The 25,689-nt window shown below is 38.0% G+C and overlaps 1 protein-coding gene across 2 annotated transcripts in view; it reads left to right on the top strand.

The window, feature by feature from the left end:
- Rbp6 (RNA-binding protein 6) overlaps positions 1–25,429 on the top strand; it is a 590,998-nt gene extending 565,569 nt beyond the window's left edge. The window contains exons 12-15 of one of the 2 annotated variants that reach the window (XM_089593560.1): positions 19,814–19,879; positions 22,101–22,399; positions 23,907–23,971; positions 24,443–25,429. In XM_089593560.1, coding sequence (XP_089449686.1) covers positions 19,814–19,879; positions 22,101–22,399; positions 23,907–23,948 — 407 coding nt within the window. In that variant the 3' untranslated portion in view covers positions 23,949–23,971; positions 24,443–25,429. The remainder of the gene's footprint in view (positions 1–19,813; positions 19,880–22,100; positions 22,400–23,906; positions 23,972–24,442) is intronic. The other variant, XM_089593561.1, reaches the window with a different exon arrangement.
- The last annotated feature ends 260 nt before the right edge of the window (positions 25,430–25,689 follow it).

The following is a 25,689-nucleotide window of genomic DNA, read 5'->3' on the forward strand; positions in this document are numbered from 1 at the left end:
ATATGTAATATAAATAAATTATAATCAAGACGATGTTGCGTGACGAATTAAAAATGAAATATATAATTAATAATGCAACTGAACGACAGCATTATATAATAAAAGATAAAAGTGTGGTATTAAAGAATCAAAACTTTTGAGATTTTTGAAGCTTACCGGTTTTTGTTTTCACAATCGTTCCGTCTCTGTACATATGCACACACACACATACACACACACACACACACACACACACACACGTGATTAATACTTTCGACTTTTTTTATTTATTATTTTTTTTTTATTTCCTCGTGAAAAACTTCTCTCGAGGCCATAAGTAGGATATCGATCCCTCGAATCCAGTATAAGAGGGGGTGGGCACACATCGTTTGGCAATTTTTATTTTTCGAGCCGGAACGGCTCCCGGCGTACACACTCGATAGCAGCAGCTCGCATCTACTTAACGTTTAATGCAAAATGTTTCTTCAACGAGTGGGCCAGGGGTTATAAAAGAGGGAGCGGATCGGGGATGGGCAGGTTTGATAAAGCGATAACGGCCGATCGTTCGTTCGCCGAGTATAATTACGTTTCGGGTCAAGAGCTCCGGAGCTGAAGAGATACGCGTACGCGCTCGACGGGCGTGTGTAGGCCAAGTGTGGGGGGAGGGATGAGCTATGCGCTCGGGCAGATGGGCCGTAGCCGATGGATATTTCCAGCGGGCAAGGGGCAAACATTGGCTCGCGCTCGTGTGTATCCGTGTACTCTTTTTGGTGAATCGTCGTTAAAAAATGGGAAGCTCGCTGGGCTGAGGGAAAAAATGAATCGACGAATTTTTCACCCCCCCCCCCGTCTCCTATTTTCCCTTGTTTTTTTTTTTTTTTCGACCCGTAAACTACTGGCTATTTTTTCCCCTGGACTTTTTTTCCAGAGGCGAAATTTGCACGTCGCTCGTTAGCCGTTTAATCATCGATTTTGAAAAACATTGTCTCCCTGGTGCTGCTGCGTTTATTTTTTTTCCAGTGAAAACCAAAAATCAAACAAAGAGAACAAATAAAAAAGCTCTCACCGGTGGTTTTTTCGAAACGCACAAAAGGGCAGTACGATTTCGTTAATAGTTAAGCCCTTGTTGTTGTTTTTTTCGTTTAATCGCTCGAGTGCGTGAATTTTAGTTTGTATTTTCGCTTAAAAGTAAAAATGCGATCAAATCGAACCACCAGCGAGTGGTCCAAACAAACACTCACGTAAATATCCACGGGTACGCATGGACCGTTGGCCCATTTCTTTTCAACCATTGTTTTATTATCACCATTCGGCCACCAAAAGACGATCTTTATTAACGTCGGCCTTTATTTCAAAAAGACAAATGCGCGCCGGGTTGCGATTGTGTACACGATACAATGGATGGGCAGGTGGGAGGGGAAGGGGGGGCCGAGTAATAATTCCTCCGTGGCTTTGCTAATCTAGCTTGACGACCAGCTCCGTTTCCCTCCAACTCGAGCACTCCTCCAATGCCCATTTGTCCCAGCTGCGTGTCTCCTGTTTGCCTCCGTTCCCTCATATTTTGTTTGCTCTCCCCCTTGTTTTCCCATCGCTTACCACTCTGTTTCGATTCGCAAATTTTTTTTTCTACTTCCTTTTTTTTGTATTTTTGCCTATCTTCCGTCTTGCTTACGAAACTCTCTATAAATTCTCTATTACAATGTCTAATTACTTGGTGAACTTTCGAGACAATAAGCAAACGTAGGTGACAAAGAGTTACAGGCTCAACGAATTAAAAGCAAAGAGTCACGGATACCGTGATTTGAGAGACACAACGAGCGAAACAAAAAAAAAACAAAAAAGAAATCAGAAAAACGAGAATTTCGGTGGCGGAGGGATAAGGGTCCAATTTGATTGCGAGACAGTCACGTGGTGGAGCGACAGTCTGCGCGTGTGTGTACGATCGTTGGTGTGAGAGCTCAATTGAGCCTGTTTTCTCCGAGAATGGCGACGAAGCCACGCTTGATTGACGCGCGCTCGGGGGGTGGCTCATAAATAATGCACAATGTTTTTCGGACACTGGCTCGGGTGGCCCTTTTCTCTCCCTGCACGATTCCATTGTGTCCCTTTCGTAGTGACACCCGAGCAGGAAAAAAAAAAGGAAAAGTCCCCCTGGAAAGGCCAAAGAGGATATGAAAAAGCGAGGACTCGTATTAGTTGTTTCCCACTGCTTTTCCCTATGTTATTTTCCGCGACTTTTCCACAGTTTTCGCTGGAATTTCGAAAAAATCCATCCGAGGTAGCGGAAATGGTTTTTTTTTCTTTCTTTCTTTTTACGAAACTAATCAGTCCACAAAAGAAGAGTTTTCCAAAACTCTGAAATTGCTTCGAGCTTTTCGAGACCGCCTTTTTGCCACGAACTTTTCACTGTACGAACGTGCAAAAAAAAAAAAAAAAAAACCTACCCAATGTTTTCCGCTCGGGTCAACTTTACCTCATAAGTTCATAATTTCCCTCGGCTAATCCTCCATTCACTGCACAGCCATTCTTGTTTAATCTCTTATTATCCTTGAGGCAGCAGGAGAGGGAAAAAACAGCATCACCAACCGTAGGATGTAAAAAAGAAAGAAAAGAAAAAAAAAAGAAAAAAAAACTAACAGACAAAAAGAAAAGAAAGTGGTTCACGAGGCATGGCCGCGGTGTGTACAGGAAGTGGCAGGCGGGGAATTCAATTCCCGACCAGGGAATCGAGGCAGCTGTGTGCGCCCGTATATACATGCGAGTCTTCGCATGTGCGTGGCTGCAGAACAGCTGGACGGAAGAAAGAGAGAGGGAGAAAAATACCAGAAGCGTGTGTTTACCAAACCTTTTTACGTTTCTGTCACCCAGTGCCCAGCGTCCGAAAAACATTGCGCTTGAGCCGCTATCGTCTCGTTTTATATACTACTTTACATTTTTTTTTTTTTTTCATCGAAAAAGGACACGAATTCTACGTGCTGCTTTTTTTTACACACTTACTCTTTTTTTAGCAGTGAAAAAAAGGGCGAGGGGTGGGTTCGTAAATTTTTATCGTGGTCACGCTTTGATTTATATGACGAGCCGTCACGATCAAGCGGAACCGAAAATACTCTTTTGAGGAGATTGAATGTTCACGTGCCCGCATCACAGGGGGAAAACGGATACGGTACGCGATGGAAGTCGTATTATTTCGAGATCGAAATTTTTCTGGCCCCAATACCACCGCTTGTTTATTTTCCCGTAATAAAAGCACCACCGCTCTAAACTTATGATTTTTCAATTTTTCGTTGATTGTTTTGTTTAGCTAGCAATGTAGTTGTTAATCTTTTTTTTTTCAATTACATGATGATATATTGTAGCTTTGGTATCTTACAAAAGTGCAAAAATTTGAAGTTGATACTTACGTGTAATGTAACGGCAAATGCAGAAACTTTCAATTGGTTTCAACTTGTTTAATGGTGTACTTGCCGTTCGTTGCACTTGCACAAGCCAAAAATATAACATTTTGTGAGCAAACGTGTTTGTACGCTGGGAAATTTTACATTAAATTTTATTCAAACGTTATAATTTCATTTGCATCAATACCTAATTTGAAAAAATTATTCAACTAATTGGTGCTGTAGTATAATTTTTGCTTAATTTGCTCATGATGTTATAAGATTTTAATTAGTCGGCTTCGACAGGTTTCTCAGCATACCAACGAATAACAAAGCTTTGAAAAAGTTTTTAAAAAATAATGGGGACTTGGGGGGCTTGGTGTGGGTCTTTGCAGGTGCCCTGGGACTACCGCCCCTAACTGCAGGAGATGCGTCTCTTCACGGCTACGCGACCGAGTTCAGAATTATTTCCGAACAATGAGTCCCACGAGACGAAACTCGCACCGCACGAACAGAAGAGAGAATAGAACGAGAGCCAAAGATGACGATGGCGATCGAGATCGGGATTGAAAACGTGTCGAGTCGATGTGGTGCATGAGTCATTGAAAAATGCGGAGAATCAGTTCAGTGTGACGTAAACGAGTTTGTTAGGGCTCGTCGGTGTCGGAAACATGTCAATAAAAAAAATTACAAATACGTATTTATGAAATCAAGAAATTGTTATGGACCAACTTTTCACTAATATTACCACTAACTAACCCAGATGTGCGTTGATTAATTCACGTGTACGGTCACATGATGAATATGCACTAAACTAATGAATGAGTACTTCTGCTAATTCAAACAATTATTGCTTTAATGGAATCTAGAACTGATGTTACAATTATTGTGAAGATAATATCAATGGCTCGTCTTGTGTGACCCTAACAGCGTACCGTAAAAAAAAAACTATTTAAATATTAAAGAAAAATTCATTTCCCTTAATTGCAACAGAGCAGCCTTTTGCATACACACAACCTTAGCATGTGTTATCAACTCTTTTTATAACTGTTTTTTGATGGAGAAGTAAAATTCAATTCTAATTACGAGTGAATGGATATTTATCAACATTGCACTAAGATTTTCAATAAAGTAATCGGCCTACGCGATTACAGAACAGTTATACAATGACACCACGTGCCACCTCGACCGTATAACAAACTATTAATAATCAATCAAGCCCATGTGCGATTCAAGAGTTGTAAAATTATCAAGGCGAGCTTAAATATTACCCTTAAAATTCAAATTAAATTAATAAGAAAAAACAAAAGAGGGAAACGCAGCAGAGTTGGAGAGGGCGGTAGGAAGACCAAGAAGCTCATGGATCCCGTACGAAGGGACTGGACTATGCGCGGCAAGGGAGAGGGGAAAATTCAATATCACGGATCGAAGTTCGCAGCGGTGGCGGTTGCCTCGGAAGTGCCGTATTTTACAGTGATTACCGTAACGCGTTGGCCGGTCCGGGGTGCCAAACCAGCAGCCCAGCGCGCAAACACCCACCCGCGAAGGGAAAGAGAGAGAGAGGGAAACCGGGTGCGCTCTCTTGCCAGCTCCATAAATCGTCGGCTAGGCGTTTACCCGAGGAACAAGCGAAAGCGAGAGAGACGGAAAGGGTGGGAGGTTGATAACCGGTCGTGGGATTAGGGGCTGGGGAGGTAGGGCTTATTGTGACGCCGGGCGCTCGCAAACAAGCTCCGCGCTGCTCTAGTTGTCTGCGCTACTTTGCGCTCTCCTTTTCTGAACCCCATACGTACGGGGTTGTGATATAATTCGATGTAGAATTTTTTGGTTGTAAGTTTGGATTTTTGGAAATGGCAATCGGGGTAATGATGTTTGAACAGATGGTACTTGTGCATTACAGTAAGAGTCACTAATCGCTCCATCGTAGATATGTTGGCTATAAAAAATAGATCGAGGTGATAGATGGAACTGCGATCTCGTGATACGCGTGCCCTACCGTACAATAGTTTGAATTCGTTACAGAGCAAAACTCTACTTGTTGGAAACGATTGGATTTTTCTTTCTTTTTCACGTCCAATAACTAAAAGACACGCGCATATGGTAAAAAGCAAAAAAGTAAACACAGTAGGTGCACTGTACGTCAATAATAGAAAAATCTGAGCTACGAGTGTAGGTGAATCTACAAGCGCTGAAGGGAGAAGGAGAAAAACATCTTGATTTTGACATAAAAGGCAGCAGTATCCTCTTCGACAGCAGAAGCCTCTCGACTGAATAGTGCGACGCAGACGAACCAGCGTCAAAATCGTGCCCGAATAGCTGTACATAAACCTGCTGCGTACAGTTGGCTGTAGGCGTGTATCAGGGCAAAATATAACCCGGGGCCGTTCTTCAATTCGTTCCTTCTTTTATTTTTATTCCATACAAGCCACTCGAGCACACTCCTCTGTCCAGCTGTGTTTTATTTTGTTTTCGTTCGCTCGTCGAATTGCATCAACAACAAATCAACGGACGAATAAAGTATCGACGGGACCACGAGCGAAGATTAATTTTCGCGTTTGCTCGCGACTTTTTTTTTTTTGCCCACAAACGCGTTGTCGTTGCCTTTGTTTGCTCGCTCTCTCATCGTGGTGATCTTTACTCTTAATTTTTGTTTACTTCGTTGGATTTTCAATTTCTCACGTGCCAACTTTACGGATTTTAACAGTGAAAAGATCGACAGAAAAAAACCAACTATTTAATCTCTTTCAAAGTCAAACCACATGTACTAATGTAAATATTGTACACATAATTACACATACATGCAAAGATTATTAAAATAACCATGTTGTGTTCTCGCGGATTTTTTTCTGAAAGTGATTTAAAATTTATTAAAAAAAATAAAAATAAAAATAAATCAATTTACAGAATTAAGCAATTTTTAAAATTATTTTTAATGTTGCTTGAATTTAAAAAAAGTAATGATTACATTTATTACTTACTGAATGCGCTTTAATAATCCATTTTTTGATATTTGAAAATAATTACAAGAAAAGTATATTATTTTGCTTTATTTTGTATTCAACTGACATGATTCAGGTTGAATTATTCATCCAATGAACTATTTAAGTAACTTAATATTATTGACTATGAATTACATTACAATTTAAAGTTTTAAATATATTTAAAATATAAATAAAAGTATGAATAAATAGATATAAATAATGAGATCTTTTATAAATAAATTACTTCCTACTCCCTAACCACTGAAGAACCTCGAAAGTACCAAAAAAATTAATCGAGGTTTGTTGTACATGATTGTACTTAAACAAAAAACAAAAAAATATTTAAAAATTTTAAGAATACTCGTGATTTATGGTTAAAAAATATAATATTACATAAACAAAGATAAACTGGATAATATTACTTGTGTGAAGGTATATATAAAAAACAGAATAATTAAACATAATAAAACATACCATATTTATGACAATATCGAGAAAATTTCTTTATAATTATAATTTATATTGTCACGTCATACTCAAGACATGAATATGTAAGAAAATTACTGAAAGTGGCACCAATTTCTCAACTAAGATCATCCCTTGAATATTATAATTTTTGTACTGTACTTAATACGCTTTTTATTATCTTCTATTTAATTAATGCAAATGAAAAGATAGACATAAAGATGAAGACTTTAACTTTTTGGTCCTCTGGATAATCCAAATCAGTCTCATTACTATTCCTCCGCATGGATAGACAAGTTTCTATCGAAATAAAGTTTTATTCAGGAAAGTTTTATAAAAAGACTCATAACTGAACGGATACCTGATTTTCCTGATGTAAGTTCTCATATTATATTACGAAGGCTCAATTATTCACAATTCATTCTTCCAATAACGAGTTGAATAAAATACAGCTGACAAAAGTAAATTTATTTGCAACTAGACGATGGACGAAATCTTACATTTGCTTCAAGAATTATTTTTTGACAATGTTAAAAAAAAAGTAAAAAAACGTTTATCATGTTTATTTTGACAATTCGAATAAAGTGTATTATCGCGATGCACACATTTATTATTTATTCATCCAAAAATAACTATTTCAAAATTTATTTACGTTAGTACCGACAAACATCTTGTAAACACGATTAGTAGACGAGATAATATAAGTTCATGAATCAATACAACATAATATTGACTGAGATACAAGAGACGCCCTGACCGGAAGTATTGAAAAAATGTTCACAGACGCATGGCTGGCTAACTCTGTGGTCCTTCGTCAAGCGAAACGGCGCCTGCCTCTACCTCCCTTCCATTAGGTAAACCAACAAATGTACCGAAATGACAAGGCGTCGAAAATTCGTTGCGGCTAGAGAAAAAGTGAGAAAAAAAGCGAACAGAAAACAAAAGAGGCTAGATTGGATTTGGTGGTTTGCGAATTTTCGTCGATTCAAATGTCTCAAGTATTGAGAGCAGGAATGTACTGTAAAAAAAATAAAGGAAGGGGAAAAAATATGGCTAACAGAGATACATAAGAACGTGTGCTCGCATTAATAATGGAGATATCAACTGTTGTTCTTGTATATTTTTCCTCTTATGCAATATTTTTTAATGCGTTTTCGTATAAATTGATCTTTGTTAAGATTATGCCAATTTCAGGCTAAATGTATATTACGTATATATTTGTTGATTTTGTTTCGTGGGCCTTGATGTTTAAGAAAAATAAGTCAGACGTCCGTATAAATCTATTCAAATAAGAGAAACAAAAGTCCGGTGGCACAGTCCTATATTTTAAAAAATGTTTAAAAAAACATGTTTTAAAACTGCAAAGGAGTTGAACAAATCGTTTTATTGTTGAGATGTGTTTCACTTCGAATTTCGTATCGTTTACTAAAATAGTCTACTCTTGGACTTGTATTATTGATTATTAACGTTATTATTATCTTGACCTAAAATCATTAGGTTCTATTTAAGCGGTTAAGCGGTGAAAATGAAAAATTCTCCCTCAGAAAATTTGTACACATGAGCATTAGTGCACGACAATGTAGATGAGCAATCAAACAAATGTTAATGCTTCCATTAAAGATTTTTTTTAATTTTAATAAATAAGATTACAACCAATAACCGTTTGCAATGGTACAGTATATCACCGAAAATTTAACAAGTTAAATATAATTACATGCACTAATCACGGTAGTTAAGAGTTTCGGGCACAATTAATGGTTATTGTGATGATTTACGAAAAATGTGTACAAAATTTCTGGTACCGAGGGAAGGCCTGCTTTCATTTATCTCATTGTAATCAAACTGATGGCAACGATCTATGCTAACGACAAGCTGAAAAATTCTTTATCGGGGAAACTAAACTGCTGCGACAAATAATCTATAGTTGTGATTTCTATAGTAATAATTGTAGCCCTTTTCCTTGTATGCAGAGACTCGTGGGGAAGCATAACCGTGGAATTTATAATTTATTTATCAAATAGTAAAGACAATCTGGAAAATAAATTCTACATGATTTGTATTACATTATAAGATAACTTGACTCGAAAACTTTCAAATCAATTCAATCACTTTTGAAAAATTTCGGTATTCTGATGACTGCTTCAGTTATATTGTGTCAATGGTTTTTAACCCTTGGGAAATCACACGTTGTCCTTGACCGCCTCAAGTTTCTTTTTTTACTAATAACAACAAGGAAAGCAAGTCCCTTTCCAATTATTTTTTTAAAATTTTTTTTTGTCACAGTAACATTTTTTCTTGCCTTTTTTAATCTCCTTTGAAAGGTCCTTTTTACAGCCTCGGTAACCTCATGGTCTCTAAAATACATGGAACTTTCTATTGTAGACGTTGTTCATAGTTAAAAAGACAAGAAAACAAAAAATAAGAAAAAAAAGCGTTAAATGTAGCAAACTATATATAACCTCTATAAGCTAACGAGCAAACCTTTTAATCAAAAGAATATAGTGTATTAGGTCTATAGGAATTACGATACAATCGTTTCGGAGGATCGTACGCTGACTATGACCGCCACTGATTTGTAAAACCCGTACGAGGTCTGTAAGCGGATTTGATATAAACCGCTTGTGGGTATGGACTTTTTTTTTAATTTAGCCGTACATGTGCGATCAATTTTGTCAGTCACGTTTTTTCTCGAGTTTTCATTTTTTCTCTCGTTGTTCTTTTAATCAACCTCGAAAAATTCAATCAATGCCTCGTCACCATACAATGGAGTTCCATTGAGAATTTTTTTTTTTTTTTTTCGTACAATCTACATTTTTTTACGAGATAAATTGTGTTTGTCGTATGACTTAGTGGTCATGTTTTTTAAGTCAGGGTCATTCATAGAAGCGAACGATTCTCAGCGCTAATTATCCATGGAAATACTAACCAATAACCGTAGAATAAGAAATCAAATAATTTCGATCCTCATAGATAGACAAACAAAAAAAGATAACGAGTGTTTGAGAGTAGTTTAGCTATTTCTTTAACTACAGCATCTGCGTAAATATAAATATCTATGATAAAGAAAAACATAAATAAACAAAAGCAACATTATCATCGCCGCAGCTCCCCTCATCAAACAAACGTTATTGTTTCATTATGTATTGAAACTTTCATGATTATCCTCGTGATCATCGCTATGCATACATCATAATAATTACAAAGTTCCCGACACGTTGTTTTAGCTTTTTATTTGTTATCTTTGATCATTGGATAGAGCTGTGATCCTCGGAGCTGAGAAAAAAAGTTGATGAAATTGTTAAAAGCGCCCGTCGCTTCCATAAACACCATCGAATACCAAGTCAGAAAATAAGCTGAGAACTCAATTATCGTTATTATTATCGAAGGTGTCACTGTTCGGGCGGTCAGTTAATGAATTTCAAAGAAAAAGTAAATGCATAAAATGAGGGACGTCGCGCGTCCGTCCGGGTTTTAATAAATAATACTTTATTGAAATTAAAAAAAAAAAAAAAAAAGTTCTACAAAACGAGGAAGCTTCTATTAACGAATCTATATCAGCGGTAATCTTTACTTATTTTCATCGAGCATTACATTCATTTGCGGAAATTGAGGATTGAATAATAAGACACTTGATAATATCTTATGGAAAAGAAGAATGAAAAAAAAAAAATGAGAGTTGAGTGTGGAAAAGTGGTTTCAAATGTAAGAAGTACCGATCTGTCCTTGAGCTTCAAATTGTTATTATATACGATGCTTGACGATATTATGATATTTTTATGCGAACTAATAGCTTGCTTGCCTTAACTTCATTGATTTTTATTTTTATTATTAAATAATCCATCCGAAAACTGATACATTAAAAACTGAAAGTTCTGAAAAGATATTTTTTGAATTTTATTTAGGATTGTACAAAATTTATGATTCATAAAATTTTTCAAAAACTTTTAAACGTTCTAAGGGAAAAAAATTTCCAATCCACAATGAAGTTAACGCCATCGAGCTATGGTCGAATTGTTGCTATTCGTAAGATTGTTGTTATATCGCTGTGATTGCCTGCTGGTCTAATTATGATTGTCGAGTCTTCAGTAGGCTCGTACCGATGTCTTTGGATTAACTTATTTCAATCAATTTTCATTAAAAACATCATTGGTGACTCTAACCTTGTGCTACAGCCCACTTTGAACTTCTTAAAAGTATGACAAAACAAATTTAAAACTAAAATGTTTTCTTTAAAAATTCAATCGGTCGAGGCTACCAAGACTACGAAAAAAAAAAAAAAAAAAAAAAAAAGAGAATTTCATACAAGACTACGATTTCAAAAAAAATAAAAAGTGATTCTGCAAGCGCGAAAGTTTTGTAACAAAATTTTTCGCCATTTATTGTAAGTTCTTCATAAATAATAAATTATTGAAATTAAAAAAAAAAGTTCAAGTCGCGGAACGCATAATGACATAAGTTATTATTACGCTATACGGCATTTGCACTATAAGCGCAATGTAATAAAAATTGCCGAGACTCTATACCAATTGTCGATTCTAAGGATTATAAATAATTGAATGTCTGTAATGAATAAACGATATCACGCAACAAAACTTAAAACTAACAATGGCAATGTATGATTTCTTTGCAATGGCATTATTTTTCCTTTTTTATTATTTCAATTTGTTTACAAAAATTTTTTTCAAATTAGTAGTCAACCGTTGATCAAAAAATTAATACTATGAGCAAGACTTCAACATTAGCACAAATACATAGGGCTGACCACATCGCGATATTACTACTTAAAACGAATGCTCGTCTTTCAGCCCGTAAATGAAAGACTCTCGCGTTGGAACTGTATTCTTAAAAACATCCCGAAGCTTACAAGGTTATAACGTTTCGAAAAATGCAAACTTTTGAAAAATATTCGGCTCCGATTGTAACATCGCAAGATGTAGTAAAAGTCTGGCAATAGCAGCGGATTATCATAGTTCGGCCACTCGAGAGCGTAATGAACAATGCGGCGCTTGCCTCTCCTGTGCGCATCGCACGAGCTCGTTGGCTCGCTTCCAGATAAATTTTTCGCTGGCTCGACACTACCGCTTTGCACCGCGCAATCTTCACGAGGCATCGCACACCGATACGCATCGAAATATCCAAACAAAACCCAACAGAAACAACCTCTCGTCTGCCATCCATTTTTCATTCTGCTTCTTTGGCTCCAATCGTCGCACCAATTTCCCTCATCTCCGTTAATCCGAACGATTACCGATTTTTCTGCTAAGTTGTTTTTCCGTTCGCATCACACGAGCGCGATTGAATTAAAACTTTTTCGACAACAGCCCAAAGGTTTGAAAGTTTTTCCTTCGTACACCATGGGCGGTGTCAAAAAAGTTTTAACCACCACTTGGAGCAGCGTAACGTGAGATGTATTTATCAATAACTTTATAAAAGATTTTCATTGGTCTATTTTGGGATAGGAGCGGTCGTTTACCGCGCAGTGGGACCAAGGGTGGGACGAGTGTCCGTCAGCCCGAACGGGGGTTGTACCGGTAAGCCTTAATCCCAAAATATTACTTTATTAGATCAGATTTTTGCGTCAAGTCACGACAATTTTGTAACTGTAGTGGTAGTACGTATCCAGTTTACATCATCACTCGTAAATAAATAATTACACGATACATAAGTCAGGTATTATTTAACATTGTTGTACACGAGTCGTCATGTAGTTTACGAGAATTTATTTGCATGTTTTTGTTTAGAGTTTGGTTATTTATGGAAATAATTTATCTTGTAATTTTTACGTTACAAAGTAACATAATCTCATGTTATTTTATGTGTTTGTTTATTTAAAAATCTTACTATTAACAGTTACTTCATGTAAGTGACAACGTAACCCGAGTTGTAAAAAATTAAACTGGATACACAATTTTTTTTTCCGTTATCGACTAGATCCTCAATAAATATACCCAATAGATTTGGCAGTCGTAGCATAAAAATTTTTTAAAATTTTTATCACATATTATTATAAATTGTTATGGAATGTTTTGGAGTAACATTAAAAAACTAGCATAAATGCATCTCTTGAACGGTGCTAGATTTTGTTGCAATGTAATCTAATAGTTATTTGCAAATGATTTTGCGAAAAATTCTGTAATAAAAATGTATCCAATCATGTTTTCCGAGCCGATTCATTGACTTTACTTTAAGCTACTTCCATTCAAAAGCCTCACCTCCTTTCCAAATTAATTACGTCTTTGTTATGGGTTTTCGTAAAATCAATTACCCTTAGGAATTCCCAACGATCCTCATCCACTGTTTACAACGACCAATACTCTTCAGCATCTTTATTTTCCCTTCCCATGCTTTTTTTTTATATACCTTTCCTGCATCATCCCGATTACACGCAACATTTGGCAGCAAAATCAACAAGATTCTCTCCTTTCTTCCATTTTCTCTAGTCCTTCCAGCTCTAATCTGTATTATCGCTGCAAAAACGCAGGCTCGTGGAACTTTATTCGATTGCATCGAAGCTTCGGTCGCTGTATTGCCGCGCGACTTTTTTCCCCATTGCCCGACTCGGTGGCCAATGAAAGCTCAACAAAACGTCACACAATGAGCCAACTCCATATGACGCGCCCCACCTTTTTTTCCCATCCACAACCTTCGCGGAAAAATGTTAAAGGTATAGTAGTTTTTAAGTCCCATGAAACTGAAATAACCTTTAGTGCATCTCTCCCCCCCCCCCATTCCTCTTTTTCCTTTACTCCGCAGGGCCCCACCCACTTCTTTATTTCCCCCTCTTCTTCCGAGCACAACAACGAACGCAAAGGGAAGAGAAAAACGGGAACGCTTCTCTGCGAGGTAGCCTCCGATTCTTTTCAAGCTTTTTTTTTCTTTCTCCTAAGAGAGGCACGGGCGTATCTTCCCACCGAGTGGACCGTGAAATCGTCTTTTCCTGCCATTTCTTCGATTCCAATGGCGAAAGGATTTTTGTATGTAATACTTGCCGCGACGCCAGTTTTATGCCGCAGTTTCATTTTCTCAGAGAAAAGCCATTCACTCGTAGTCGTCTTGACAAAGCACTCAAAGTGCTTTACCATTAAGTCGTTAGCTTCTTTGTTTGAATTGACGGAGATACCAGAATTTTGCAAGATTTAGGTTTCTTTTGAACGTGATAAAATGCTGTGCGATATCTAAAAGCCATTATGATGGATAACAAAAAGTTTCGTCATGCAATTAAAATCTGAAATACTGGTATTACCAAAGGCGACTGGGTAACGCGTTGGATTTTAGATCTTAATTAATGTGCAAGTCGCTATGATGTATCTGTTAATTTGTGCATTCGCTATTCCCCGTGTACTCGTTTACGTGTACTAATGTTGAATGATTGTCTAGCTCATAGTAGATAGTTCATGTTCAAATGGAATTAAATTTTACTAACTTTTCAATTATTATTTTACTTAGTTATTTTCTAAAACCAATCAGAAGTTAAAATTATCCAAATGTGGCCAAAATTATAATTCGCGAAATTTATTGAAACTGACTACAGAAGGACTATATTATTTTGTGCAAAAACATTTAGTTTTAGGAAAGTTTAAGTTTAGTCAAATAAAAAAAAAGTTGAATGGATTTTTCGTTTCTATTTGAATGAGTTTCAGTTTTTTTTATCTAAAATTTTCAGTTTGATTTAAAAAACACATCTATTTTGTACAATTATTCTTCAAGGGTGTAAATTTTGGAAAAAAATTTATTTTGAGAAAGCTGTAGGGGCTTTGTACATCCCTTGAATTTAAATTAAACGAAACAAAATGCAAACAATTTCATCTTGAAAGCCGTAAACAACGAAGAAACGACTGAATGAGTAAAAGTTAACGACCAGAAGGGATGACGGAAACACAACCCCACGAAGAAGCTGTCTCTCATCTTGGGGCGAGTAATCTACCATCTACCTAAACCTACTGTCTCTTAGAAACAGCGCCGAGTACATTGTGTTTATTTACCTACATATACTTAGATTATATAGTGTTTCATCCGCGGGACGATTTCACGAGATTATCAACTGGTTTTAACAAATGCACAAAAGAAATGAAAAACATACAAAAATGATCCAATCAGACTGTTGCCTCTAATTAAATAAGTAAATACTCGCGCATACATAAAACACTGTTTTTGTTTCTTCTTTCGTTCTGACGATCAATAACCATAAAATGCATAGGGTATAAGCCATTTATTAATCAAAATCGGTGACTTGTACTCTTAGTATAAAACAAAATTCCTTAAGACCCAAAGCGTCGTTACGCTGGTGTGCACTCGATTGGCCTATTACGTATACATGAACATCTTATATAATAATTCAAATTCCTTTTTGATTACCATCTCTTTCCTGCCCTTGCCTCAATAAATCCCTGAACCATGTGTGCAGTAAAAAGCAGTCGTAGACCTAAACCATACGTGTATGCTCCCATCCACTGTGAAATTTGGCCCCCACCTTTGCTTGATGTCTCTAAATCGTCCTGCGGTGAGACGAAAGTTCGTAGTTTCGGCGTAGAAGGTCAATTATCATTATTGTTACGTAACCTACGAAAGCTAAATAGACATTTGTCGTTATCTTAGAAAGTGACCGTAGTTCTCACCATGACAATTATTACTATTACCAATGTATATCTCTAACTAAATCCTTGATTATTTTTTTTTTTTACTGTAAAAGTGTACACGAGCAGTTGATACTTTTTTTTTTAGAGAAAGCTAGGCTTATCATTACAACACCATAGTGTATATTTCATGTATGAATACGTATATTACAGGTACACTAAGATGTGTATCCGTAAAGTCCATGTAATACATAGTAAGAGAATGTGCCAACGTCTTACAGACAATACGGCAGATTTGGAGCCAACATTGTTTTATCGTAAAGTGTTTTCTATTCGTAACTACATTGATCTCTATGATGTATGCGTCATGTTTACTATCACTATCATAGAAATCACTAATTAGCAATAAGAAAGTAGTTGTAACCAACAGAGCGTCACATTAGCAATGGCGCGCTATAGCAGTTTAACACCGCTCGCGGCGCTGTCAGTCTCCATATGTATACGGTGTTGTATCATATGGAATGCAAATTAGACCTTTGCCATGGCAGCGTCGTCTGCGCTTTTCCTTTTCTATACGTACATAGTGGCGTTTTAGAACCATATAGTTAACATGTTTACTTCTGTTATGTTTTGTTTTTTCGTAGAATAGTTATCGTTACGATATTTACGTAGAATAGTTATTACGGTATCGTAATTCCAACACGAACAATATATTTGTATTACATTATGATTGTGTCGTCGTATGTACTTTTTCCAGACTAATTGTACATACATAACGATATTTCGATATCAGTGTACGTTCAAGCACCTAAACATACAATGAAGTTTCATAGATTTCTGTTTATATTTGTGTGTTCTTTCTTTATTATTTATTATCATTTATATTGTTATGGACGATTCCATAGTCATAGTTCAATATTGAGATATATTTTAGTGATCAGATCGATCAAACCATAATAATTATATATAGGCTACGCATTGTTATAATGTTAATTAGCGCTATAGTAACACAACTAGAATTAGAAAATGGGTATAATATTGTCATCTTTGTTTTTGGCGTGTAGCTTAGAACTTTTTTGAAATAAAAATAATTTTAGTATTGAGTTGAAAAATATTTATACATTTTAAGGCGTGAGTGTGATTGCCATTTAACGCGAATTGGTTTATTTGATTAATTATGTCGTTCAAACATAGTTTATTGATAACGTACGCTAAAATTAACATTATTACTGATCCAATGTGTTGTTTGATGAAACTATTTCCAATCGTCAGTTTGCATCGATTGCTCGACAACCCCGTCCCTTCGTACTGTTGACGCAAGACGCGCAATCACGATTGTTTGTGATTAATTTAGCTAAACATACACCTCCTCCAATTTACTTGCAAGGAAAAGCCACATCCACCAGAAATGTTTATATTCTCAAACCGTTCCACTTCACGAATTTTCTAAACGCCTAAGCAGCGTGTCTGCATTCCACATCGATTTTCACGCCCAACTCTTTGAAAACACTGGCGTTCAATGAGCAGAGTAAATGACATAAAAAAATTGATCCGCATATTCGGCTCTCAAGGGTGAGCTCGCAAAAGAAAAGCGTGGAACCGCATGATCTTTGTCAGAAAAGCTCGAAACATCAAGGGTATCGCGAATTTGGCGAAGCTTTTGTAGAGAGACACACGAAAGACGGAGAAACCGGAGCACACGTACCCATCCACATCCACGGAGCCATCAGCCGCACAGTCAACGAGACACCACCTCGTCTCCAGAGATTTTCGGGCAAGAATATCTGTGACAAGAGAGAGAGAGGATGGAAGGAGGGAGGCATTTCCCTCCGGCTGTACGGAAAGTAGACGAAAGCGAGAGAGGGAGCGGGAAGGCCTATAGCCTATTACGCGAGTCGTACTTATCCGGTGTCTCGATCGCTTTTACGTCAGTCGTGAGGGTACGCTCGCCTGTTACCCTTCTCCGTTCCTATCCGTTTACCCTCGAAATAGATGAACTCTTGGCCTACATCGGCCTCTCGGTTACGAGGTGCGCCTCCATGCTGCTCTTCTTTCTCTTGAGGTAATGAGAATCGACATAAGAATACACCATATGGATGCGGGCACCTGCACCGAGATACCTTACCCACGTGCACATCTCTTGACCTACACACCGAAGCGTTGCTCGTTATTTGGGACGAGATCGTGACGTAGATAATCGCGCTAATATTGACGTGACAATCGCGAGGTGTTATCGCGATAGGGATCTCGGGCTATTCGTGGACAACGCGGTGGGAGATGGCAAAAGCTCCATATTGTATATTTCACACCGAAGGTGTCTCCAGGTCTAACGTAATATTAATGCTCCTTTTTCGGTTCATTAGTTGGTTCATCGTGTTTATACTACATTCGTAAACACCACGCCAGAATCGAGGGTATTTTGATGCGCTAATGTAGTCTACTCTCAATTATTCACAAGTTAGTCGAAACGTAGATGTTTACCAAAAGTTTGACTCATAGCAATTATATCGACGTAGCTAAGAAGAGACTGCGAAATCGATTGCGCCTCTAACTTTTGTGCACACGAACGTGTAATACATATTACATTTATCACGTACACAATGCCTCTTTATACACCAATAGGTACATACAAAAACCAAGTGTGTAGGTAAACTCGCGATAAATCAAGAATCTCTATATACCTTTCATTTTGAGTGCTACGATCCAACTGTTGGGTATAACCTTACTAACTCTCATCCAACATCTCTACGTCGATGTCGTAAAAGAAGTCTCCCTCTCGAGGATCGCATTACGTTCTAGTTATCGTCGATTGTCATCGTCAGCCCGTGTACCAGCGCTTAGACATAACGGTATGCGATGACACCCCATTGGTGTATAGATAGATACATAGACGTGAATTTGAGGAAAGAGACGAGGCATACATCGATCACCCCACCCATGCGTGCAACTCTTCACTCCTACTATTTCAGTATGGGCACGAATCACGTCGATTCGTAAATTCCAGGTTATGGATTTGAAGCTATTTCTCAATCCCAATCCTTGGCGTTGGTGGGAGATTGAGGCTTGAATGGTAGTGATGATGGTGATATCGGTAGCGATGGATACTTTCAGTTTTGGACCCTTTAGAATAGTATATACAGTGTATATACCTACTTCTTCTCTGGTTGCAAATAGTTTCTTTTCAGTTTCCAGTTTTTACAAATTTTGAAGTTTCATGGTAACAAATTAGCTTAAGATCCTACGAAGATTTTCATTTGGGTTCCACCGTATCGTATCAGGAAAGATTTTCTGATGAATTCAATGATTTACGTTTGGTTAAAAAAGTAAATCGAAACAGAAATAAGCTACTTTAATTTACGTGTCAAGTTACAGATTACTTAACAATTAAGTTAACAACTAGCATTAACGTAACGTTGATTATCTTTTTTTTTAAACTATGCTTTATTGACATATGATTTAGTTGATTAAACATTAAAAAAGTAAAAATGAAAAATTAGATTTGTATTGTTTTTTCGAAGACAAAACGCTACGTTGATCATCCATCATCTAAATAGTATGATTTCCAAAAGGCTATTATTAGAACTATATTCTTTAGGACTACTGACGGTCTGCTACCACGGGAGTGGAAACGAGACTCACGCATACTCGGAAGCACCGATACGGCAAGCCCAGCGCACTGTGCTACGGAAAAAACGTATGAAGACGACTGTGACAACATAATATATACACTTAAATTGGCATAAACAAACAAGTTCATTTTTCATGGGAACCAAGCACGAGTTATCTTTGTCTCTGCTCACAAGATCATCGACTAACCCTACCCCGACTGTGTTCACGTAAAACTCTCATCCTCTCTTTTGCCACGTGTATCACAGATACGCCTTTTCTACTAAATGCAAGATCTTAACAGTGGTAACGTCTAACACCATACGTAGTGTACTATAGAGTTTATGACTAACTGCCCTTAAAAAAAAAAAAATACATTTGCCTGGCTTGTCATACGAGCTCATACAACTTTGAGATACCTTTGGCTTTGTGCTGGCTTTTCACACCATACTCCACAGTGCTAAAATTAAGTCGAATATATGGCATTTTAATGTGTATGCGACTACGTAGGGGTCAACATTTTTCTTATTTCAGTTCATCTGCAACACATTGGATAACCGTGAATGCAATGTATTTTGATATTATTGGTTCTGCATTTCTGATTTCTAACCTTTCATGTCAAAATTTCATCCATGATCGATTTAACTGGTATTTTAATTAGTTGATGATTTATTTTATGTTTTTATGATAACAACAACGTACTAATTATTATGATTTTTCGCGGAAAAGTAAAACTTGATAAATCATTTAAGGGGAATGAGAGAGAAAGAGAGAAAGAAGCGTAAGCTACTTGACCTACTATAAGAACAATAGTAATCAGAGTCTTGTGTTTCAGTGGATTTAACCAATGGACAGCTCACCCCGAATAACAACACACCCCTGCTCACGCAAGCGCTTTCTGGTAAGTATATTTTACACTTCACTGACCTTTCACTTTTTCCACGCGTCTTTCATGATTTGTGTTCCTGTGTAACCTCTTCATCACCCAAAATAAAGCAAAAAATCCAGTTAACGATTGAAATTTCCATCGCAGCGCGAGTTTACTTCGTTCGTTTTACGCGACGGACTTTTTTACCGGGTAGGTATTTTTTGCAAGCTCCGATGGACGATAAATAAGTATCGCCGTTTCCCGAGCAAGCAGCCAAACAAGAAGAGCTCCTGATTTTCTTAATCCCCGGGCGGGCTCGGATTTAAAGCGCGCCAGCAATGCCCCGACGCACGAGCGACGGGGAAAAATTTCCGCCCCGGCATCCGCATTATTTACGAGCGAAGGGGCGTACCAGGGAGTACTAAGCACGAGTAAAAAAGCCACTCCAAGTTTCGAACGTGTCACCGAGAGGGAAAAGCGTGTGCAGCGGATTTCACGGGTCGTGCATATGGGCCATCCCCGGCATCGCCACAAGCTCTCCCGGCAAAGCCTCCCTCCTTCGGCCGCTTATCCACCGTCCCTCTCTTTCCCTCGACCGTATCCTCTCCCAGACTTTCCCATGCCGGCCGCAACTCCTCTCAAATAAATCAAACTTTCGAATCGACCCTCCCACCCAGTCGGGACCCCCGTATCGGCAGAAAACTTTGTAACCAGCCTCGGCATTGTCAAGAGTTTAAAAGCCGAATGGGTTTTTAGATTGCGAGGACGAAGATCGGTTTGCCATTGATCGAGCGTTTTGCGTTGTCCCGTGTTGTGTGTGCCTATCCCCGTCCCCTCGCGGGTACACATCGACCACTTCTATTCTCTAGCGCCCCCCCCCCTCCCTTTTTTCCCAACACGTTTTCGCTTGACCATCATCGAGGGTGGATCTACAGCCAGGGATTAGAATCGCGAATATCTCGAGAGCTCGCGTTTTTTCGTTTTCATTCGACTCGGACCATTGATTGCAGAGCTGCCATCACCGCGCGCGCTTTTGTTTTGTTTTTTCACCCTGTTGACTCGTCTTTTGTGCCCCAGCTCGAATCGAGGCTCTTGAAACTCAAACAACACGAAATTCATTGGGAGGTAAAAGTATTTTCGCATGAGCTTCATTACAGCAATAAAAATAAAAACAAGCCAACCAGGACATATCAGTTTACTTATTCATGTGTCCAGATAATGCAAAATTAAGTCCGTAAAAGTATTCTCGGGATGACGAATTTTTTATTTCTCAGTTGAGTCGAGGTGTATAATGGAGAGACGGGCCAATCACACCCTCATTATTCAAGGACCGTATTCGGGTTAATTACTGAATTCAATAATGCATGCCGTTCGCGTTAAAAAACAAAGCAGAATTGTACATTCTGCGACACTCCGCTTGTGACAGTCGTATGAAATCGATACCAGGGCTTGCGTGGCTCATCTGTCGTGGCATGCAGTTGCAAATCGGAAAAAAACACGCACTCTATCTCACATTGATTAACTGGATTGCTCCGTGATGTGTTGACCCAGTTCCCTCTCATGGCATGGAAAGAAAAAAACATGGGCTGGCGTTTTTACTCCCTCCCGTGTGTTTACGAGCTCGCATGGGACAAGAACACATGTGTATGAGAGTATATATATGTATACTCTTGGGTTTTTATCGATAAATTCGTGTCACCTTCGCTGAGTTGCATGATACATATTTTTTTTTCTAAATGGACTTGGGTACTAACATTGACATGTACACGCATGTCAGCCAAATATTTGAACAACTTGTGGGCTCAAAAACGTAACATCAAGGCAATAGACAGCTTTGTATATTTCACGACAAATTCCACCTGCCATCGATGCAGCTGACCTTCACGTGCGGGCGTCGTAAAAAATTTATTCGAAAGTGGATATCCGCGCACCGCCTACAGTTTATCGCTCGATCCTACATCGTAAAGTAAGACGGCGCGTGTGACAGTATTACTCGAAAGTGGAAACGTGTTGTCGGAAATGTTGAATTTACGCCTCGTAAAAACAGTATGCATTCAATTTGCAGGGTTGAAAATTTTACTTTCATCAAAATGAAAACTAAAAAAGTCACTGAAAATAGTTAATATTATACAGACCACCTTACCTTGAACCCAACTGTTCCCACACATTTCATCGTATCATCCATATTCCAAAAATTTCACCATAATCAACTTGAATGGAGAGATACTAAGAGAGCAGTGATAATAAAATGAAGGCACCTGTGGTATGGGCTTTGCAGTGATGAACAACTACCAAGCGGCAGCGCAGGCCGGCTTTCCACCGGCGTCGCCGCACGGAGCGGGTGGCCATGGCGGACACCAAGGCCGCTCGTTCCCCGCCGCCAACTCGCCCGGGCCCATGGACATGTACAGTTCAAGCGCCGCGGCGGCGGCGGCCGCAGCAGCAGCAGACTCGGCGGTGGCCAGCTATGTCCAGGCAGCCGCGAGCCCGCAGCCGCCCACCACCGCGTTTCCCGCGATCGCCGTGTCGCGCGCTCCACTCAACTACAGTCCCGTAAGTTTTTACAATACGCCGTTATCGTCATCTTGATAGTGTCTTATTAAAGCAATCAAGTAAACGAATGGAGAAAAGAAAACGCGACAGGTGTATCGAGGAATGTTCTGTAGGGACAGGCAGTAGAAAAGTTCGAGTTTGGTCAGACGGGACTTTAATGCATGATGCAGTTGAGCAATTAAAGCTGTGTTTGGTTGATAGTGTTTTATTAACGAATCAATAAAACAAACATAGAAAAGAAATTTTGACAGGTGAATCAAAGAATGTTCCGTAGAGACGTACAGTTGAAAAGTCCGAGTTTGGTCAGACGGGACTTAAATGCATGATGCAGTCGAGCAATTAAAGCTGTGTTTGGTTGATAGCGTCTTATAAACGAATCAATAAAACAAACGTAGAAAAGTTTCAGTGACACATGAAACGAGAGACTTATTTTATAGACATGCAGTAGAAAAGTCCGAGTTTGATCAGACCGGACGCCAATGCATGATACAATTAGTCAAGCAATTAAAGCAGTATTTGATTGAAAGTATTTTATGAACGAATCAATCAGATAAAAGAAAATTTATAGAGACAGGTGAATCGAGAGACTTATTGTATAGATACGCAGTAGAAGCATCCAAGTTTGGTCAGCTGGGACTTTTGATGCTTGATACGATTAGTCGAGCAATTAAAATAGTATTTGGTTAAGAGTCCTTTTTTTCATTGCAACAATAATTATGTATCAGACAAATTTTATCATTTCTGGCTACACAGAAACGCAGCATGCGGCGTTCTCGATTCCCCTGCTCGTTTTGAAACATCATCAATCAACCACTGGATGGTGAGAGTAATAAAAAATGAAAGAAAAAGAGCAACGGTGTTCCTCTATTACCCTTCATCGACGAATCATTCGTCTGTCAGCGGGACTGCTTTTCCATTAGTCACTAGCGGTCTCCATTCGTACATATCTTTCTCTTGCACGCTACGCTGTTGTAATAATGACTTTTTAGATAGCCAATGTTCTACCGGTTTTTTTTTCTCTGAGAAAAACAAAAATGTTTTTATTCTTTTTAAAATTTTTTTTTTTTAATCTCGCAAATGGTACTGAGATATGTTGCTACAATCAGTATACGCCAATTCATGGTAAAAAAAAGCACTTTGGCAATTATCGGAAAAAAACGAGCTTCGATTTTTTCATTGTTTTACTAATAATGGGACTGATTGGAAGTGCATTTCACATCACCTCTTTCTTTTTGTACAACTTTTAGTAATATTAATGTTTATTTATTTGATATCGATTTTGATTGACTTGTTACACTACTAACATTGAGTAGTGTTGATGTTTTTTTCTTTTTTTCTTTTTTTTTTTTTTTCAATAAATTGGTTGTAAAAAATGTGAAAATCTTTATTTTAGATTTTGAATTACTGCCATTTCAAGTTTATTTATTTATTTTTTCCTTATATTTTTATTAAACAAACATGTGTAAAACAGAAGAATGCGTTCAAATCAATTAACGTACTTTTCTAGGGTCCTCTCATACCAGCGGCATTCACTAACGGCTACCATTGAGCCCTATTACGACACAACATCAGGTGAGTCTTTCTCGTTAAAACCTGTAGTTTTACGGGCGCGATGGTTGTGGGAGGTCGATGGCATAATGAGGCCGGAATTTTAGGGCTGCATAAAACACAGAATACGCCTAATTGAAAATCAATAGCGAACGTAGCACTCCTTTTCCCACTATAAACACCTCCCACTACAGTTAAAATTTTACTGGACTCTTTAATACCTCACGAATTTCATTTCATTGCGGTATCCACTGCGGTGCACTTAAAATTTATTTTAGTCCTTCAACACGAATAATTCACTTCAGGTTTAAATTTTTGATAATTTTATTTCAACACGAAAACTTTTCCGTCGTTATTGTTTTAATTGCCCAATCCACATACACTCGTTAACAATACTATACTGCGTTTAACAATGTAGCTTTGGAAGTAGATAGAAAAAAAAAGTAGCAAATAAAAAGCAACAAAGAAAACAAACACTGTGTAATTATTTCGCAGGATGGACGAGTGGGCAGAGCGCAGCATGGTCGACTGACGGCATTATACAATTCGAGCAACGCGAGAGCAGCAAGAGCTCGCGATTAATTAAGCAAAAAAAAATAAATAAATAAATCTATAAATATATATATATATAAATATAAATGCATCGCGATACAAAAAAAAAAAAACACAAAAAAAAAAAAAAAAGTAAAGAAGAGAGGGTGAAGAGCCGACCAACGGGACTTGGTTTTCAACGCACGCAGACGGTCGTTACGCACGTGAGCAGTGGGACAAGAAGATATGAGGCAAACGGACGAAAAAAAAAGTAAGAACAACAATGATAACGCAACACGGAAGAGAGCGGAAAATCGAGGAGTTTTCGTTGTCGAGGGATGAAAAAAAAAAAGAAAAAAAAAAAAATCTAAGGAACCGAAGAAAGAAGAGGAAACGGCACAGGCGACGATCGGTTTTATCGGATTGAGCAAGTGAGTCGGAGAAAAAAGTAGGAAAAAAAAGCTTCCTCTTTACGGAGGAGAGACTCGGCAAAGCCTCCCCCGGAAGTAAGAGAGAGCGAATCGTCGTCAGTTGAGCGCGAATGAGATGTGTATGCGTGCATGCGAGGGGGGTGCGAGTTACAAGACAAAAGTGTTACGAATTGGGGAAAAAAGGAGGGAAAATACATACAAAAGGAATAATGATAACAGTAAGGCCATAATCGTGTGTGTTCCACGAAGAAAAAAAAAAAAAAAAATATTGTGAAAGGAGCGATGGGGAGGGTGTCGTAGAGTTGTTTAGGGAATCAAGGGACGTTACGTCGAGAGCGAACAATAAGTACCACACATACACACGTACACTTCTTACTACACGCAGAGATAATAAATACAGGTTTTTAAACGCAAAAGAAAAAAAATCCTTAATATAAGTAAATGAAGTAATAAGTGTAAGGCTATAACGATATGATCGATGATAAGCGTTGTACGCGTGAGACGTCGTGAAAAAACTATGTGTGTGTGTATATATATATATATATATATATATATATATATATATATATATATATATATATATAATGTACACACATTGGCAATTCTTGAGCATGCAGTTTCGCTTGGAAAATACTTACAAAGATACGATTTTTGAGGTTGAGAAGGTGTCTCCGCCGCGACCGGACCTGCGATTTGGCGCTAGCCCGTTCTCCAAGCATTAATAATTAAAATAAATAAATAATAACAATATTATAAAAATGATTTTAATTAATATTAAAC

Source organism: Copidosoma floridanum, unplaced genomic scaffold (assembly GCF_036245765.1).
Source record: "Copidosoma floridanum isolate Cflo_tuat_1 unplaced genomic scaffold, Cflo_Japanese_pri ptg000019l, whole genome shotgun sequence".
Taxonomy (NCBI): Eukaryota; Metazoa; Arthropoda; class Insecta; order Hymenoptera; family Encyrtidae; genus Copidosoma; species Copidosoma floridanum.